Here is a 21414-nt window from a genome sequence, read left to right on the forward strand (position 1 = left end):
TGTTTTGTATATTTGTTGAGATTCCTTTTTTCAGAGCATGCTAGAAACAAATTAAATCATCAAAACAAGGCAGCACAGGACAAAAAGGAAAGAATGTCATACCACCTAAAGTACCGTATCAATCATTTTGGATAATTATATTTTCAGCAGCACTATTTCCATCGGTACAAACCCAGACTGGTGTCATACTCACCTCCCCGCTGCTCTCAGTGTCTCTTCTCTAAGAGAAGTGCTGTCTTCATTCACCTCAGTTCCCGTCCTGATTCATGTTATGAATACAACTCAGAACTAGAGTAGTTTTTTTCACAATAAACATATCCCAGCCTTCCCATTATTGGTGTTATGCTGTAGGCTTTTAGTGCTGTGGAAATGTACATTATAATTGAATTTACTATGTTGTATAGGGCCGTCACGATTTCACTTTTAAATTAGTCTAAATGAGCTTTCAAGTTTGATCATCAAAATCCAAAGATCAGCCATCACTCCCATTTTCTTTCTCTCTACCCTGCCCACCGAAGAAAAGAAAACATCAGCTAGCTTACCAGTAGCCTGCAGCTGCACTTCAGACACACTGTACACACTGTATTGAATCATGTCACCCCTAATTTTACAGTTGGCTGCAACTAAATTTACCTCCTTTTTTCCCCCTATGTTATTTTTTTTTTACATATTATTTTAATACTGGCTTTTATATGATCATTTTAAATTCATGGTTAAAATTATAAAAACACATTTTATCAACAGAAGTTATATACTTAGATACGATGAAAAACATTTAAAATGATATTTGATGAAATACTGTAACTTCTTGTTTTCTATTGTTTTTCTACTCCCCAGGAAGTAACGGTCCCCAGAAGTTCTGTATAGACAAGGTGGGGAAGGAGACTTGGCTTCCGAGAAGCCACACATGGTAAGCTGGTGCCTCATCTGTTCATGTTGTCAACATTGACTGAGTGATGTCCTTAGAACAGGCTGTCTGCAGGACCTTAAAAGGTCTTAAAATGTGTTGCATTCATCGTTATAAATATTAGGCCTTAAAAGTCATTAAATAATAGTTTTTTTAGGTGTTGATTGCCACAAACATTTTATCTGATTTCATTGATCCATCTTTTAATTTCTTTGAACAAATCCAAGAGCACAGATTTCCACAAGTTTTTTTTTCTACCATGTGACCCTAAAGGGGCTCCATAAATACAGACTAAGTCAATGAGGAAATAAAACAGCGTGTCTGGTTCCAGAGGGAGGAGAGAGAAACTCAGGGCCCTGATGTGTTCACTATAGTCTGGACTGCTCACATGTGCCACCTGGTGGTTGTTGGTGCGCACTGCAGCTAATGCAAAATCAGCTGGATAAAATAGAAGTCCCTCCTCCTTTTCTGCCGTGTCGTAGCACCTTTAACGCAGCGGTAGTTGCATCATCTGAAAGAAGAGACATTTTTAAGTTTAACTGACAATCCACAAATCTGCAGGCTGCAGACTCCTCTGCTAACAATTAAAGCTACTCCAGTAAATAAAGAAATAATTGCAGGATTAACAGGCTAGTGTAGAAAATCTTGCTACCATGAATAGTATCAAAACAAGTGTAAAAAACTAGTCTAAATCTTGAGGATTAGAACTTGAAACCCAAGGGGATTAAAAGAGCAAAGAAACATGAATACATTATTGTTGACAGTCTGATCACAAAGAGGAAGGACCAATATTGAACTATGTGTCTCCTCCTCACAGCTTCAATCGTCTGGACTTGCCGCCCTACAGAAGCCTAGAGCAGCTCAGAGAGAAGCTCCTGTTCGCCATAGAGGAGACAGAGGGATTCGGACAGGAGTGATGCAGGAAACGGACACGAGATGGATAAAGGAGAAGACTTAATTCAATGGGATTATTTTTGTTCTTAATATTATTATTTTGCATTTGTTAATCACAGGGCTGAGGAATCACCTTGTCATCTATAGCCCCTCACCTAGGGGAGGATCGTGTTTGTGAACTGAATCATGAGATAAAGTTGAAGAGTGAGACACAAGAACGTAGAGGAAGAGTGTGTACGCTTATCTGTGTGTACGTCTGTGTGGTTGCTCAGATTAATGCCGTTGTGTATATGCCTATAGATGGTGTGTATGTCTATGTGGGTTTGACAGAATGGCACATACAGAGAATTATATTTGACTAGAGTCTCACCCCCCACACATACACCTCTACTCACTGCTTAGAAACGCACCAAAACCCGACAACAGGATCGTTTTAATGTCAGAAACGACTCACAGCAACAGCACAGCAACAATGCAGTATAACATATCTACCAGAGAGAAATACATTTTTTAACATTTTAAAGTGACGAGAGTGAGAGAGATGGAGAGTGTGGAAGAAAGACAGGCAGTGTATGAGTGCATGAATGTGTCGATACGAGAGACAGAGCTGTTATTAAGGACTAGTGCACCTCTGTTACAGAGGCTAGAGAGATGAGATGTGATTTTATTTTTTATTTTTCTGTTACTTGTGAAATTCAGCATTTTTCTCCTGTACATAACTAAAATAAATGAGATTTCAATCTTGAGCTGTGTTGGTGCTTTTTTATGAGAAATTACGATGAGGCATGCTATAGGGACATGATAGTAGGTGTTAGTTTTGTTTTGTTTGTCCACCAAAAAAGCAAAGACAGGCCTAGAAACGTTCCCTGTGACACAGCCAAAATAAGTGATGGAATGTAACTAAGTACATTTACTCAAATACTGCACTAAAGTACATTTTTGGGGTATTTGTACTTTACTCAAGTATTTTCATTTTATGCTACTTTATACTTCCTCTCCACGTATTTGATAACTTGAGTTACTAGTTATTTTGCATACTGAATGCTGCATCAGAGCCAAACTAGTGCATTTAAATTTTTTTTTATTTACAATCGCAGGTTTCCTGTTCGGGCCCTAATAATACAACTCTAATTTTTTTCTGTGATGTAATGAGTGGAACACAAACTACTTTGTCACAAAAAACAGTCATGAAGTTTGCTTCAATAATGAATTTATTATGGGTCTTCTGAAAATGTGACCAAATCTGCCGGATCAAAAATATACATACAGCAACTTGACCAACATTTTGGTGATTATAGAAAGTTGTGTGAATCTAATGTTCTTTGTAGCATGGCCTCTTAACTTCTTCTGACTGATTCTGATTGATAACAGCTGGTGACTTTTCTGGGCCCATTTTAATAGGGCTTGTTTGATACACCCATTAGACTCAGCCACAGACACTACAATGGGAAGGTCTAAAGAGCTCAGCATTGATCTGAAAGAGCACATTATTGATTTGAACAATAATTCAATCCAAAGCAGTTACAGGACCCAAGATCAACTGTGTAAACAATTGTTTGTAAGTATAAAGTGCATGTTACAGTTGTGTCACTGCCACAATCAGGAAGGAAATGCAAACGCAAAGGCCAAAATGAATTAGAAGCTGCTGGAAGACAGTTGTCAGTGTCCATAGTCTGTCGTGTCTTGCATTGCCATGGGCTGAGAGGCTACTGTGCAAGAAAGAAGCCCCTGCGTCAGACACAGCACCTTTAAAGCTCTGATCACACGGACAAAGAAAAAAGCTTCTGGAGGAAAACTGGTCAGATGAAACAAAAACTGAGTTGTTTGGCCACAATGAGCAGCAATATGTTTGGAGGAGAGAAGGTGAGGCCTTTAACTCCAAGAACACCAGACCTACTGTCAAGCATGGTGCTGGTAAGTGTTCTGCTGTGGGGCTGTTTTGCTGCAAGTGGATCTGCTGCTTTACAGAAAGTAAATGGAATAATTAAGAAGGAGGATTATCTCCAAATTCTTCAGGAAAACCTCAAATCATCAGCAGAAGATTGGGTCTTGGGTGCAGTTGGGTGTTCCAACAGGACAATGATCCCAAACACACATCAAGAAGTGGGGAAGGAATCGATCAATCAGGCTAGAATGGCCTTCCCAAAATCCTGACCTTTAACCAAATATTAGAATTACTGTTTGTATGTTTTTCTAGAATTTAAGTTTTGTAATGGCCTTGAACCCCATTGAGAACATTTGGACTGTGCTGAAGAGATGTTCGTGCAAATTTAGTTGAACTTCACAGATTCTGTCAAGAAGAGTGGTTAAAAATTCAGCCAGAGGACTACCAGAAGCTTGTGGATGGCTATATATAATAATGATAATAATAATAATTATTATTATTATTATTATTATTACTATTATTATTATTATTATTATTAGGATGTATACTTTTGAGCCAGCAGATCTGATCACATTTTCAGAAGACCTATAATAAATTCATTACTAAACCAGACTTCATGAATGTTTTTGTAACAGAGTAGTTTGTGTTCCTCTCATTACATCACAGAAAAATGAGAGCTGTAGAAATCACTGGAACTGAAGACTGTCACGATTATGCATGTTCTTTACAAGTGTAGGTAAACTTTTGACAACTGTATATTGTGATATGAAAAAACAATGCTTGTGATATCACAGTAGGCGGAAGTCAACTACAGAGAAGCTACTAAGAGGCATCATTGTCAATATTTATCAAGTTCTGCTATCTTGGATCTTGGTCTTAGATGAATTAAGGATGACTTGAGGAATGCTGACATGTTATTCCACTGCCTTTGGACCAACAAGTCAAAACTGGGTTTGTAACTAATCAGTCACACATGGTAGGAACTAATAAAAGGGGAATGATCCTAAATGTGGATAAAGCTGTGCCAGAAGCAGCAGCTTTTTCCACACATCAGGGCATATTCTGTGGTTTGTTTGAAAATTAAGATTTGAATATGACCGTACTAACACATTTCCACTGTAACTGTCCCCAGTTTACAGCTTCCGGCACAACAGTGGTGTCACAGATTAAAGTCTCTGTACTCAGTTACAGCTGGGATGTTAACAGATTTTGTGAAGTGGAGACAGGATAATGTTCAGTTGAGCAATCGTTGAATTTTGAATTTGTCAGAGCAATAATTATACATTTATCATAATTATTTCTCAAAATTATATCAAACCAAGAAATGAAATTTTCCTGATTCCCAATTCCCAATAAAAAGTATTATTTTAAATTTGCCATAAAATAAGATGGGAGCAAATTATGGAATATTACTTGTGTATCACATGATTGGTTTAATGCCATAACATGATTATATTCCATATTTTAAAATGACATAAAAATCATATATTTCTTCTTCAATATGCCATGCTGTATAAGATTAAATGTTGTCATTTAGCTTTAGTGTTGTAATTTAGCTTTTTGTATTTGTAAATTTTTTTTTTTAGTAAAGGTATAGCTAATGGATGGATTGAATATCAAGTTACAAGAAACAAATTCATACAAATATGTTTCCTGTACCGCCCTGATGATGGTAAGATAGTGAAATATGTTTGGGGAATAAAGCACCATCACATATGTACATACAGGGGTGTACATTATGTACATACAAGGGGTGTGACAGGTTTTTTTTATTTTAGTTATCCAACTTTATTATTAAATATATCATTTTATTTGATCTTTTCTGAAATATTCTCATTCTCTTTTTTTCTCAGGTAACAGTCTTCCTCTGCAACACTGAACTGTAACACTGAGTTATTCCCGGTGATCTGACATGAGAGGACTGACAGTGGTGAGATGTGTTCAAGGACCTTTGTCGGAGCTCAGAAAGTGTCAAGTACCTGTAACAGCTCAGTGAACCAGGCGGTGTTCTTCCTCACTGTGATAACCTTTCTAACAAGCAGTTTCCTCCACAGCCATCCAGAGTGTAAGGGGATCACATTGGGGATCGACAGTGCCGGCTCAGTTTGTCCATAGGTAAAAAAGACAGCTTGGAGCAAAATCAGTTTCCCCCTTTGCTTCAGAGATGTAAGTGTATCCATTAGAGGATCAGAGCTCTTATGATGCATCCTGCATAGACTGTATATGAAGGAGAGACAGGTCAAAAGAGGTGACAAAAATACACACATTCTTTACTCAAATGTGAGTACACACCTGTGTAAAAAAGACTGATAAAAGTAAAAGTACAGAATCAACTTCTTTACTCAAGTAAAAATAAAAAAGTACAGGCTATGAAATGGACTCAAATGCCTTCCTATTTGAGTCCCCCCTCTCTGTTTGTTTCTGTCCTGCAACGTCTGCCGTGCGTAATGTGCACTGATAGGTTGAAAGGTCTTGTGATATTGGGAAGGTTACACCAGCGATGATGAATTTAAAAAATGATCGATCATTACCCCTCAAATGTATCAAAACTAAGGTAACGAGCCTCTTTAGAAAATGTGAGGAGTAGAAAGTACGGATACTTGTGTTAACATGTACGGAGGAAAAGTAAAAAATAAATACTCAAGTAAATTACAGACACCTGAAAAATCTACTTTACTATGTAACAAAGTATTTGTACTTCATTACTTCCCAGCTCAGGTACTGTAGGACAGAGAATGAAGATCTGTGGATTGAGTTTTTGCAGTTTCAAAACAAGTCCCTATCTACTTCAGTTGTTTAGGAGAACACTGTTTTGCTGTGAAGCTACAGAAATATTTTGCGGACCATGAAACTTGAGGTGAGTGGATAATGACTATGATAATGAATTTTCATTTTTGGGTGGACTGTTCCTTTAAATAAATGTTGTGACTACACTATCACTTTAATATTTCTATGGTTTAATTTAACTCAATCGGTGTGTCCTGTATGTGTACTATAGAGATGACGGTAATATGTACAAGAAATATTATGCTCTACCCTTTGAAATGTGTACTTACAAACAAATTAGCCTCTGCTTTTTGGGAAAATAATGAAAAAGCTCATACATAATGCATCTGTTTGGACAGTAACCAAAAAATAAAATGCATCTATATTTACCTCATAAAAGTCAGCACAGGTTCAAAAAAGAACAACCTTTGAACAAGATAACCTGTCCTCAGTGTGCCAATGGAGACGCTCAGAAAATGAACATATTGTTAAAAGTATATAAACTGACAACAAGCTGAGTGGATCCACCAGCCATTTACATCTAACAGGTAAAAGAGTCTGTGGCTGCTGCTACAGATACTACTACTACTCCTATAAATATCAATAACTACTCCACAACACATTTTACTATTAATACCCATTGTGTGGAATATAACATAGTATATTTACTCAAGTATCATACAATAGCAAGAACAAGTGACTTATTTTAACTTTTTACTCTCCACTCCATTTATTAGAGTGATGATTTAAAGGACTCATTTTGATCCTATAATAAAGTAATTCTAATAGCATATATTAGTATTAGATAATATAATATAAACATTAAATCTTTTTTTCTTTCTTAATATGTTTTCTTAAATGTGTGAATTGCATTTTATTATAGGAAGCTTTCATACAGTAAGTGTTTGCTCTTTGTTTAATGCTTTAAGGAATGGCAGGAGGGCCAATGACAGCTTAACATCTTGAAGATATTCACCTCTCCCGTCACTTAAACTCATTTAATACCTACTAAAAAGGATACTACTACAGTTTTACAATTAGTTGTACATTAATTATCAATTCAGTCGGTTCACCATAAATGAAGGACCTTTATTGTGAAAGTACAGCCTTCCTTGGTTCGGCCCGGAAGTAGCTGCTCCGTTTTCTCGAGGTTCCTCCAAGCAGCTCGTCCGGTCGAAGCGTGTCAACATAGTGTTTAGATGTAGCTGAGCTGACAGTGGGACTATTTAAAATATATTCACCGTAAACTCAAGTTAAACCTGTAATGCCCGTCAGCCTCCACTCACACGGCCCCGTCCGGTTTAACATGGTGAACGCGGATGAAGTCGCCAGGTTGTGCTACGAGCGTTTCAATCAACTTCCCCGGAGAGGGAAGCCTGAGCCGGGCAGAGAGTGGACCCTGCTGGCCGCTGTGGTCAAAGTCACCCGGTGTGCTAACTCTGACACAGGTTGGACAGCGGAACGAGCTATATAGCTACAACATCATTCCCCCCCCCCAAAAAAAACTTTATTTATCTTTCGTCCACCATATGTAATACAACAACGTTAACGGTAACAGTAACTCCACTCAGGTTTATTCCGTGTAAATGTGGGCTGTCTGAACGAAGAGACAGTCAAAATAACGCCGCAAGGGAGAAACTTTGAATTAAATGAATGTTGGAAAAATGTTCTTTGGTATGTAACGTTGGGCTTTTCAGTAGCACCTACAGTCGTGGTGGAAAGTTTATACACACGTAAAGAACATGTATATCATGGCAGTCTTCACTTCCAGTGACTTCTACAACTCATTTTCTCTGTGATGGAATGAGAGGAACACAAACTACTCTAAAACATTCATGAAGTCTGCGTCAGTAATGAATTTATGATGGGTCTTCTGAAAACATGACCAAATCTGCTGGATCAATATACAAGCAGTAATTCTAATATTTGGTTAACTTTGGGAAGACCATTCAAAAACCTCAATTCAGCCTGATTGATCCAGTCCTTCACCACTTCTGATGTGTGTTTGGGATCATTGTCCTGTTGGAACACCCAACTGCACCCAAGAGCCAATCTTCTGCTGATGATTTGAGGTTTTCCTGAAGTATTTGGAGATAATCCTCCTTCTTCATTATTAAATTTACTGTCTTTAGAGCAGCAGATCCACTGGCAGCCAAACAGCCCCACAGCACAATACTACCAGCACCATGCTTGACAGTAGGTCAACACACTGACTGTGGACACTGACACCTGTTCTTCCAGCAGCTTTTTGGTGGTTTTTGGTTGACTCTTGACCATCCTGACCAGTTTTCTCTCAGCAGCAGGTGATAGTTTGTGTTTTCTTGACCCAACTGTGCCATGGACTTTATACTTACAAACAGCTGTTTGCACAGTTGATCTTGGGACCTGTAACTTTTGAAATGGCTCATAGTGACTTTCTGCAACTGTCGACACTCAAATGAGAATACAAACCCCATAAAATATGATACGAAAATGTGTTCAATATGAAGACAAATGTGAAAGTACAAAGACAAAATATATTTAAAAAATGACATTCTAATGAAATGTTTTTTTTCCTTTTACAGATAAAATGGAGGTTGTTTCTCTGGGAACTGGGACCAAATGTATTGGACGCACTACTATGAGTCCCAAAGGTGTGTGGACTTGATGTTGTTACAAAGTATTTACATATTCAGTTGCTGAAGAATCAGTGAGTCCATCTTCTATATAAAGAGGATATATTGGCATCTCAACCAAATAGATTTTCCATCCAGAAAGTATATTTTTTGTATTTTTGTGTACCATCTGTGCACAGTTCAATGTGCTGTGCCCCGATGGATTTAAAAAAAAAATGCTGACAGAAATTCTGCATTTATGTGTGATAATGGAAAAGTATCTTCCCTAGAAGGAAGCTAGTGAGTACAATAATGTTTTGCAATCATCTTTCACGACCTCCAATCATAACAAAACACAACTTGTGGAGAGCACTGACATCAAGGACAGCATGTCAAAGTCCATTGTCAAAACCATAATTTAAAGTATTGTCTTAATTTCTGAAAACAACCTTCATATCAATCATCAGATCAATTTATATCAATGTTTTTATTGTTTTTCTTGACTCTCTCATCCATTTAGGTGACGTGCTTAATGACAGCCATGCAGAAGTCATTGCCAGAAGGGGATGTATCAGGTGCGTGATGGTATTGAATTTTGAGTGTCCTGTAGCTTGTTGGCACTGTAACTCCATACTGTCAGTTGAACTTAAAATATGAGTTTAAACTCTTAGCGTTTTGTGTGTGAAATTGTAGGTACCTGATCCAGGAGCTGCACAGAGCTGTGAGTTGCGGGGACAGCTCTGTGTTTCGTCCGGCAGATCAGCAGGGCAAGTGGAAGCTTCAGCTGGGAGTTTCCTTCCTCTTCTTTACCAGTCACACTCCCTGTGAGTCCAGTATGCTCCCAGTGTACCTAACTGGCTGTCTGATTCACATGAATTGTTTAATGGGACCACCAGCAATTTACATAAGATAATCCACAGGATTTAAATCAAGCTATGTACTTACTCATGTACAAATGTGTTGCACTTTAGATTTTTTTTTCTTTCTGTGGAGTAGTGCAGGATTTATCCATGAACCCTGAGTTGTTTGACATTCTATATGATGTTTTCTTCTTCTTTTTAATCTTTGTTACGACCATACACATATGACCAGGGTCATAACATCTTTCTTCACAGTTTCTGTTTATTGTAGTTACTAAAAAGAAGAGACTTTGAGTCTGCCATGTTGATGTAGATTCTGTCTTACGGACTTTTAATTTAGTCAGTTAATCTTAGTACCAAAATATCAGTAGAGCTGCAACAGTTAGTACGATTAACGTATTAGCCAACTATTTTGATTATCAGTTAATCCCTTCAGGCATTTTTCAAGCATAATTGTCAAACATTTTCTGATTCCAGCCTTTTCTTTGTAATTTATGATAGTAATGAGGAGTCTTTGGGTTTTGAACAGTTGGTTTTTGACATTTTATAGACTAAACAACTAATCAATTAGTCTTTAAAATAATCCGAAGAATAATCAATAGTGAAAATAATTGTTAGTTGCAGCCCTAAATATCCATATCTCACTCTTCATAAAGGTATAGCCAAACTCTGTTGCCATGTCAGTGGTTTGTCAAGGAAGCAAAAATCAGCCTAAAAAGTCTTGTGTATTACCAGGTGGTGACGCCTCCATCATCCCTATGACTGACAGTCAGTCTCAGCCCTGCCCTCCTGTCACATCTGTAAAGGGCCATGGAGAGACTGATGGAGGAGGAGACCTGAAAAGGAAAGCAGAGGAACCAGGTGAAGGGAAAAACACTAAACTTCCCCATCTGGAAGAACAGGAGACAGAGGTAGAGGACAGAGGAGACCCAAAACAATCCCTCTCCTCAAATTCATCCAGAAGTGAAGCTCCATCACAGAATCCTGCTGCAGAAACACCTGAAACTGTCTCACAAGATGCAGCACAACTTGATATAAGAAGTAGAGGCCCTCCTGACAGTGCTGGACTGCAGCCACAGGTCCCAGACATTCACAGAACGGGTGCCAAGTGTGTTCCGGGTGGCCCAGTGGACCCTCTACACCCTGGGATGGGGTACCATAGCACAGGGGTCCTCCGGGTGAAGCCTGGACGAGGAGAGCCGACTTTGTCCCTCTCCTGCAGTGACAAGATGGCCAGCTGGGGGTTGCTGGGCTTCCAGGGCGCACTGCTGTCCCATTACCTACAGGAGGCGCTCTATTTCAGCACTGTGGTGGTGGGCAAGTGTCCATACAGCCAAGAAGTGATGCACAGAGCTTTGGTCACAAGGTGAAGAGTAATGAGCCAATTAATAAATATCATTTTAGATTAGATATCTGAGTTTTATACTGTTGATCAGTGGGCGTTGGGAAATTACTGTTATTGATTATCTGACTCTGTTTGACTCTGGATTAGAAACTTGTGAAAGTTTTCAGAAAGCTGTGCAAGAAATCCACGATACATCATCAGTCACTGTTACTTTTAACAGTCATAATCAGCAGGCCTTCTTGAATATAATCCTCTTGTACTTCCCAGGTGCTCCCATGTATCCGACCTCCCTGCTGGTTTCTCTGCGTGTCCCCCTGTGTTGCTCCAGTCCAGCCTGGAGTTCCCCTTCAGCCAGGGCCAGACCGAGCTCCGACATAAGGACAGACAGGGACGAATCTCCCCCTGTGGGGCAGGTAGGATTGTCTCTCAACATCCACGTCGTAATTATGATAGGAAACTGAAAGATAAAACTGATTTTGTGCACGTGAAAGTGCCTGAATACTAAACAAATGCAGCCCAGCCAATGTTACATAGTCAGTGCACTGTGTTTTTACCCGTATAACTTTCACTCTGAAATTATCCAACCGTCTGAGGACGTGAACGCTTAAAGTAAACCGGGGACTCTTGTCCACTGATCCCATGTAGATGATAGAGATAATCAAAACCAGCATGGCGTGTTTCTCAATACGTTCTTCAGAGTTAGCTCTTAAATTCTCTCCCCTTTTCTCCTGGAGAGTGCAGAAGGACCTGGCATTGATACTGTGAGAGCTGATAACTGTTAGTGAACTGAAGTAGAATAGAATAGAGCTCTTTGTTTGCTTTTGGTTTATTTGTTTTTATTGTTATGAGTTTCTGAAAGTCTGTTTATGCTGTTTGTATTTATGATTATATGAAAATGTTTTAATGCAGCCCCCTTGGTGAGGGGCTGGTTCTTCTAAGCAAGTCCAACCAAGTCTGATGCTCTTTGAGTTACCTGTCTTCACTGACCCGAACCTAGGAAATCATGGATAACTGGTAGCTGGTTATCAACTGACTGTTATGATATTCAGTGAAATGAATCACAAAGTGGCTTCTTGTTGTTTTAAGCTGCAGTGATGGAATAAAACTGTAAAAGGTATCAACACTGTCAGGAATTAAAGATTCTTTGCACGTGTATTGATGTATGTGATGATGCATAAAAGTAATGCTATTGTTCTGAACTTAGTATTTATCACCCACTCAGGACCCTCTAGTTATGATGACTATGTGTTTCCAGTGATCTGATTGGTCAGTAGTTGGACAGGTATTGATCGGACCCTTTAAAGTAACCTGCTCCGGAGCAGGTTAGCCATGCAGTATAGGTAACCATGGTGATCTTTGTCAGTTGAAAGTAAACAAACGTTGTGATACCAAAAAACCTCAACCTGCAGCTTGTGACTTTTACATATAAATGAAATGTTATCACATTCGAGCCCCTACCAAACACGTTCACATCCTAATTAAGCCTTTCACTTCCCGGTAAATCTCACTGTATTCCACAATATACCGGACTTTGTAACTCTGGAGTCTGTGTTGACTTTCCTGTACTCGTGCACCAGTAGAGATGCGTTTTAAGTCATCCGCTAATGATTGGTTGAGTACGGTGGAGGCTTCCATGTGATGAGCACGTTGACAGTGTTTGTGTAATGACTGTCACTGCTAGAAGGGGGAGACAATAGTTCTGCACAGCACGTTCAAGCTGACAGATAGCCAGCTAACCCACCAAGCTCACTTCACGGTACAGGCCCCAGGTCTCTTACCTGGTTTGATGAACAGCTTTTTACCTGTATTGGTTGATTGGTGAGGTCACTGGAAAGACGATCTCACCTTATAAAAGCATCCACGTATGTATCAAACACGCATTGCTGCTATTTCACTTTTAATTAGAAGAAAGTCCCGACAAGAAAGCTACAGCTGCACTGTTGGCCACCTAAGTTTGTTTGGTTTCCTGTTCTGGTTGAAGTTTGTGCCTCACACATATCTATTTTTTCTTCTCTCTTCTGGGGTTTGCAATTCTAGATTTTTCAAGTCCTCCTTAATTGCAGCATACCTCATTTTAGGGGAGACACATGCATCATAAAGTTGGGTCTATGTAGAAAAACTGAGATCATTACATTTTTTTTCAGTTTGTTAAAGACTGCGTTCCCAGAACTCTCCCAGCAGAGTCTTCAAGGGTTCTCATTTTTACGTCATGAGTTACGAATTCACCATAAAAAATATGGTATTTATATTGTGATATTTAAGAGTTCACTGAGTGTTTATTTGAGTGTCTTTGGTAAATACAATCCACATGTGTTACAGCCATCAGCTGGTGTAATGTGACTGAGCAGCCAATAGATGTCACTGCCAACGGCTACAAACATGGAGTCACCAAGAAGGCTCTCGGCACAGCTAAAGCCAGGTAGAGCCAACAAACACTCATCATAAATGATAATATAAATGAGAAACTGCATGTCATCACTATAGATTAATCATGTATACCAAATGTAAGTGACAGGTATGCATGTTTGTGTGTCTTCAGGTCTCTTCTGTGTAAACTGGAGCTTTTCCATGTCTTTCTGTCTCTGGTATCGGCCACTGACCCTTCAGCACTTCCCAGCTCTCTCAGGTAACAAACAAAAGGCTCTTTGATGATCTCTCTGAAACATCTGATCAACATAAAACACTAATGAAGATCCCCAAACCATGGTCTGGCTTTCATCAATTTGTCCTTTTTGGTAACTCTTATCTTATCTGCTGCTGAAGCATGTCGAATTGACAGTGAGGCAAACTAACAACAACAATAAGCAACTAATGTGTCACAGTCACAACATTAAGTGTAACCGGTATTAAAATGCAGAGGTTTTTGTTTCAAGGATCTGGTGTTTTTCTTCAAGGAGAACTCATTTAAAGGAACAGTTCACTATCTACTCACCCCCATGCTGACGGAAAGTCGAGTGAAGGTTCGTAGTCCATAAAATATTTCTGGAGCTTAAAACAGCATCGCAGCGTCTCCTGAACAACTGAAGCAGATGGAGACTTGTTCTGAAACGTTAAAAAAACAACCAAGAACAACAAAAAATTGGATTTTGTTTTTGTTTGTTTTAAAACATCCACTTCAATTGTTCAGGAGAATGTCACAACGGTGTTTTGCTGTGAAGCTCCAGAAATGTTTTGTGGACTACGAATTTTCACTCGACTTTCCATCAGCATGAGGGAGTAGATAATGACTGAATTTTCCTTTTTTGGATGACCTGTTGTTTAATGAATGTATTGAAAGCTTCAATCAAGTCACAGTAATATCTGGATAATTTAAAAAAAACAAGAGAACACAGAATAATGAAAGACTCATGAGTTATGTCTGTTTTTTGTACTTGACCACACCATGTCCCAGTTAGTCCTTTCCTAAGAGTGTAGGGTGTCGCATAGCTTGCTGAGATTACACCAAAAATTGTGTCACTGTGTGTGTGCATGTGTGTGTGCTGTGGTGTTCACTGTGTGTCTTTGTATGTGACATTTAGTGCTCACATTTCAGATTTTGTGCCTCTGTGTGTGTGTGTGTGTGTGTGTGTGTGTGCGCGCGCGCGCGTGCGTGCGTGCGTGTGTGTGTGTGCGTGCGCGCTGATGGCTGAGAATCCTCACCAAAAACGAAGAACAGGGGTCCCTCTGTTTTATCAGCATTTTAGCAGATAACCTGATCCCAGCCCAGTCTGTCCCAGCCAACACACAGGTCCACTGAACACTGGACACACACACACACACACACACACACACACACATAGACAACTTATGCACCCAACCTCAGTACACAATGACAACATTATTTGCAACGACGATGGTATGTCTGGTGACGAGAGATAACTGAGGGGATCAGGGAGAGTCCACTTGTCTGAGTTTTGTTTCCGACGGAACATAAATGTTTAAGTGAAGCAGTCGGCTACTTGAGATCCAAACTGCACCACATAATCTGCATAAAAATTAATGCACTGACTAAAGTAACATGATTGTTCGTTGGCAGATGCTTGTCTTTTAATAATTGGCCTGTTATACAGCTTACAATACATTTCAATATTTTTAGACATAACACAATACATGATATATACATATTTTTTAAATCTTCTCAAAAGCACTTCATAAATGCTAGGACTGGGCAATAAAATCAAATATCACAATATTTTTAACCAAATGTCAAAATCAATATTGTAGGAATGACTGTTGTTACATGGTATTGATATATTGATATTGACACAGTGAGATTTTTGATTTAAAACACATCAGTAATGTGGATTATAATGTGTGGGTAAAGAAAAGTGTGAGACCAGTCTGGTAAGTTCAGAAAATGACATCACTTGACTGCAGCCTTTCAAACCTGGAAAAGACAACACTTTTGCCATATCACCATATAATGATATCCAAAATCTAAGACCATACTTAGTCTAATATCAGGACAACAATATACACAGATCAGCCACAACATTAAAACAACCTACTTAATATTGTGCAGGTTCCCCTTGTGCAGCCAGAACAGCTCTGAACTGTCAAGGCAGGGTCATAAGACCTCTGGGGGTGTCCTGTGGTATCTGGGCCCGGGACGTTTGTAGTGGATCCTTTGGGTCCTGTGTGTTGGGGATGGGGCCTCCACGGATCAGATTTGTTTCAGCACATCCCACAGATGCTCGATCGGATTAGGATCTGGGGAATTTGGAGGCCAGGTCAAGGCAAATTGGTGCAAATGTGGATAAAGGGACGGGTCTTTCTCCCTTTCTTTTACATTGTGAGATGGTGTGTTTTTCCACATTTTTGTAAATTTCTCAGGGAATAATGCATGGATCATGATGACAAACATCAGGAGTATTTAGGTGGCTGCTATCTTTGAGTGAGTACAATTTAATGCAGATCCAAGATCTGGTGAGCTTAAATTATGGTTAAGCTTCTATGAGTGGTTTAACATGTAGAGTGATACAGGGGATTGAGTTTGATATTGGATGAGGCTTGATTGATTTAAAGGGGACTTGCCCGAGTCATAGTCAGACCCGCTGTAAATCACCTCTGTACTGTATCCCCGGTCTTCAAACTGACTTCCGTCGGTCTTGGTGGCTGTGTTCAGTCGCAGTTCGGTATCGTGTTTACTCTCAGGCTGATAAACCTGGTTGAGCTAAGCCATGTTGCCCATGGTGACTCCCCCGTGATCTGAGGCAAACTCTCCAGTCAATGGCTTCATGGCTAACTAACCTTACAAGCTACAGCCAAGGATAGCTAGCAAAGGGTAGCAGTTGTCACTCTGGGGATACGCTGCCCCCTATGTTTTTGGAGCTATCTCCAAATTTTTTACCTTGCGAGGCAGCTGGATTCGCAGGTATGTAACCTCGGGAATCTGTCTTGCCAGGCTTTAAGCTGTAGGCTTGTGGTCGGTCAAAAAATGATCAGACCAATCAGCGTCCTTGGAGGCGGCAGCTAGGGCCGGACTTTAGATATGATGACAGCGAGAAGGGACTGCTAGCTTGTAAACAATGGCGCCCCCAGGTTAGCGTGGATGCTGCTTTTTATCAGAACCGGACATTTCCTCATTAGAAGAGCAAAGAACAGCACTGATGGAAAAGATGTTTTCGCTCTCCTCCCGACCGGCTTAGGTAAGAGTTTGATTGAGCAACTGGCACAGCTGTTAGACTTCTTGTATTGTTGATCTGATGGTTGAAGTTAGCCTGTGATAGACGGTGACAGTCACCTTCCAAGTTTTTTTAAGGTGCCTGCCCTTTTCCAAACAGTTCCTAGCAGCTCCTTTCCAGATGGCTTTGTTAAACTAACCATCTGGCGTGTCAGGTTACCAAGTTCTGGCCATGTCTTACAAATTACACCTTTAAATAATCATGTAAGCATTATGTAAACAAGTGTAAGCATTAACTGGGTTTCCACTCATACTTTTTTGTGTTTGTCTCTTCAGGAGAACAGAACTGCAGACCTACTGGGACTACAAGCAGGCATCTGAGTCATACCAGCAGGCCTGGCAACAGCTCCACAGCCAAGCCTTCCCTCAGTGGCCCCGTAGTGACAGAGATCTCCTTCTCTTCCACTGAAAGCACACTCTCTCCAGCTGAAATATCCTTATCATGGTTGATGAAGAAGTGATTTTGTTGAAGCAAGAACCATAAGGTCACAGGTCAGATTAACTGCTGGTCTATATTATATTGTTTTTCTCAGAGCCTGTGAAACTCACATTTCAAACTAAAGATGGCAGTAACATACTGGTGAATAAGAAACACTCTGAGTCATGTTCACTATGTCACATTTTTAATAAAAGGACAAACTTGACTAAGTTTGAGAGTCTTCATTTCCTAACCTCTGTTGGGTCAGCTGGTCAATCTGGATAAATATTATTTGACTATATTTGACTCTGACTCTCCTTGCAACAGCAGGACACCCTGCTCTGTCCTGCTGTTCAGAGGTTGATGACCCCTCCTCAGTGTCCTCAGATGATGCTTTTATTTTCACAATGTGTGTAACATGCTGTGTTAGATTCCCTGTCCTTGTTTGAACGCTCTCCCATAGTGTCTTCTTCCCACAAGCATTCTGCACAGTTATGATTGTACATACACCGATCAGACAAAACATTAAAACCACTGACAGGTAAACTGATTATCATTGACCATCTCTTTATAATGCAAAGTTCTGCTGGGAAAAACCTTGAGTCCTGGTATTCAGGTGGATGTTCTTCTGACACCTAACAACCATCTTAAATCTGGCTGAGTCCTGTGGGTTCTGAGTTGGCACCTCCATGGATCGGACTTGGTCCGGCACATTGCAGCCATGAAGGGGTGTGCTTGTTCTGCAGTGGAGTTTAGATGGGTGTTATGTGTCAAACATCCACCTGAATCCACCTCTATTCAGCCTGTGATGACCAGTAAACTTCACCAGGCTGTTCTTAGTGTGTGTGAGAACAGATTTCAGTCCTCTTGGACACTTAACTCACTCATACAAAAGACAAAGAATAAGTTGAACCTGCACATTTCTGCACAACAGTCAGGTCCTTTATTGAAGTCCAGACACTGAATCAGTGCAGGGACTCAGGATCATTGGCGTTACTGCTTTAGGTCAGCAGATTGCACTGACAAGTAATGACCCAATTCAGCTCTGCTAATACTGAACAGCACATTGCTGGTTATGACCATGAAGTCTTACATTGTGTATTTAATACTATTGTCAGTCCAATGCTGTAGAGGTTGGGGGGTCTTGGTTGTAGCTGTGACCAACACCTCCAAAGATTGCTCTGTCTGTCGATCACTCCACAAAAGAAAATGTCTGGTCACAAGCCGAAGGACAGCTGGTAAACTGTGAATGCCAACTGTAAAAAGGGGATGTGGCAGCTGGAGTGGCTGATAACAAAAAGGCACATAACTTCTAAAACGGATTCACGTGACAGTAGCTCTGAATCTCATTCTGTTGGTCCGTCAGCTCATTGGTAAACAAAGTTGTGCCAACCTTTCTATCAAGCAACTTTCTATCTATGAGCCTTAAATATATTCGATGGAGGTCAAGTATTGGACAACTAACAATTTTGACCTTATGAGGACTCTAGATGAAAAGCCAGTGGTTGGACAAAGTGAATACAGTTCATCTTTCAGTGAACATGAATCTTAAGTTTGATCAAATATTTGTTGAGATGTTGCACTCTGGACCAAAGTGGTGAACCGAGTAAAGCTGATAGACTGACAATTGATTGTGTGCTCACGTGTCAAAACTTGTAACTCAGTAGCGCCTCCAATGCAGCACAGAGTACCTTTAATTGATGAAGTGAAAGAGTACTGACATATTAAAGCTGCTGTAAGAGTTACTTTCTTGTTGAATAAGTGTTAAATAGCCCGATATTCCAACAGTAATCACTGTTATAGAGTGTTTGGTCAGTAACCCATGTCTCTCCTCTCCCTGCAGTAAAAGAGGAAAGACAGAGCAGGATCCTGCTGTTCTGGTTCCTACACCGGCATTGGCAGAAAGGAAAAGCTACAAATTCTAGCGCTCCTGGCAACGTCTTGTACTACCAAACAGACCAAGTGGTGAAAACCACTTGGAAAAAAGGAAAAGGCAAAGAGAGCTGCCTCGAAAGAAAGAAAGGGAGTCCTGCCAGTGAGGATACATGGAGAGAAGGGAGGGGATTGCTAACTGCAAAACGGACAGGAAGTTAACTGAAACGATGAGGCTTACAGCAGCTTTAATTATATTATGTTTTACTAAAACAAAAAACCTCCTACGATTCATTTTACATTCATTTTTATTGGTCAGGTCTTCCAGCTACCTCACCGTTCAAATATCTAAAATGTTTTATAGATATATTTAACAATCATACAACACTGATGACATAAAACAATGCTGAATATCTTAGCATTCCATCAATATATTACACATCTACATAACATGTTTGAAAGCCTGAATTAGCTTTGTGGTGCACAAATATGAATACTTTAATGGGTCAAGTAAGTAAAGGGTGGATATATCTTACTGTGAATCAGCACCAAAGACTAAAGCTGAAACCACATGTCAGCTTCGGAGTTGTCTGAGTGAAGAGAAGAAAGATAACAAGTGGTTCTCATTTTGAAACCTCCGCAGCCAGAGACGTGAGCAACTCTTTACTTGAAGTATCTGAGACGTGAATTACAGTTTGGTATATTCTGACCTTGGCCCATATAAAAACAAGGTTCATTATAAGCATGTTAAATATGTGTATGTAATAATAATAGTAATAACAATAACTTGCATTTGTATAATGCCTTTCAAAGTACCCAAGGTTGCTTAATTATTAACATGTGAAAGCACTCTAGCACACTAAAAGTAAACTTTCAGTGATTTTATTAACCAGCATTTCCACTGAGAGCCTTTTGTATACACATAACTAAAACATGAACAAGATATAATGGTCAGGGACAGGGTCAAACGCACTTATGACACACTCATTCCAAGAACATACTTGGTGATAGTGTGACCTGCTTCCTGTTTTTGCCACAGGATGTGATTTCTTACTTTTTCCAGAGTGCTCTTCTTATAAAATCACAAGCCTTCTGCTTATCAGGGTCGAAGACTTTTGCACAAAACCCAACATGGCTCTTAGGTTCAGAGTTAGCAAGTAACATACAAAATGCTGTTTGTCAAGTGTTTGACACTGCATTCAATGATTATAAGATGTTTCATATTATAAAACAACTTATGAAGTGGTTTTGGCTAAAATGTTACACTGGATAACACTGGATGTGTCGATAGGCAACATTAGCAGTCGACACATCCAGTGGATATGGAGTAACACTGAAATTCATTTCAAGTGGTGTTTCACCTGATCTTTTTTGCTCTGTTTTGGTCTCCACCCGCTACTAAGAAACATTTCTCTCATTAGCAGCTAATTTCACCAGCTATCGACTAACTGTCTGTCGTTTGTTGCTAAGCAAGTAGTGTAAAGTAGGTTTAGCAGAGCTTTTTCACTGAAAATGGCTGCCTGCCACGTCTGGGTTGATAACATTCAGGATTATGGACCAGCAAACTAAAACAATGAATTGAAAAAGAGCACCAAGAGCAGTCAGTGTTACATGGAGAGGTAAAATGGCAGTGTTAGATAAATGTAGCAGCTGTGGACTGATGGTGATGATCAGATTGGATTTACAAATGCACTCATTGTCATGTAATCAATTGCTAACATAAAAGTCTTCATTAGTTCTACGTTAAATTTTGGGTTCATTGTTCCCTTAAATCTGTATTGTAGAACATGGTTACTAGGTGTCACAATCTTTTAATTAGAGACCATTATGTTATGTACTTAATTTATTTATTTTAGATCAATTTAAACAATGACATCACATTAGCTTCAATACAACTGAGCCTGACGTTAGAATTTTCATGTCTAAAACATTGTCAGCCAGGTCAGAAGATCTGCCAACAGAAGCTTTTATTAACTTTTTTCACATTACATATTTTGACCTGTCATAGCAGGAAAGCGCAGATTAAATTAATAACACAAACAATGACTCCATTCCTTTTAGTAACCAAGAACGAAAGTGAAATATAGTCATTATTAACATTATATGTTGTTTGAAAAGTCAATAAATGTTTATCTAATGGCATTCTGGGAAGTGTCACTGATGTAGAGGGTAGACAGAGCAGGTTAAGGGAGAATGGGTAGTGCAACACTT

General features: G+C 39.6%; 2 protein-coding genes across 3 annotated transcripts in view; both read left to right on the forward strand.

Moving 5' to 3' along the window:
- wwp2 (WW domain containing E3 ubiquitin protein ligase 2) overlaps positions 1-2547 on the forward strand; it is a 58212-nt gene extending 55665 nt beyond the window's left edge. The window contains exons 23-24 of one of the 2 annotated variants that reach the window (XM_073471582.1): positions 838-910; positions 1725-2547. In XM_073471582.1, coding sequence (XP_073327683.1) covers positions 838-910; positions 1725-1824 — 173 coding nt within the window. In that variant the 3' untranslated portion in view covers positions 1825-2547. The remainder of the gene's footprint in view (positions 1-837; positions 911-1724) is intronic. The other variant, XM_073471583.1, reaches the window with a different exon arrangement.
- A 5050-nt stretch (positions 2548-7597) lies between these two features.
- On the forward strand, positions 7598-17557 carry adat1 (adenosine deaminase tRNA specific 1). The gene is made up of 9 exons (XM_073472078.1): positions 7598-7900; positions 9017-9085; positions 9567-9621; positions 9740-9870; positions 10642-11272; positions 11519-11664; positions 13571-13670; positions 13791-13877; positions 17190-17557. The coding sequence occupies exons 1-9, from the start codon at positions 7717-7719 to the stop codon at positions 17320-17322; spliced, it is 1536 nt and encodes a 511-aa protein (XP_073328179.1). The 5' UTR covers positions 7598-7716; the 3' UTR covers positions 17323-17557.
- Positions 17558-21414: the final 3857 nt, after the last annotated feature.

The sequence above is a fragment of the Pagrus major genome, chromosome 8, assembly GCF_040436345.1.
Source record: "Pagrus major chromosome 8, Pma_NU_1.0".
Taxonomy (NCBI): domain Eukaryota; kingdom Metazoa; phylum Chordata; class Actinopteri; order Spariformes; family Sparidae; genus Pagrus; species Pagrus major.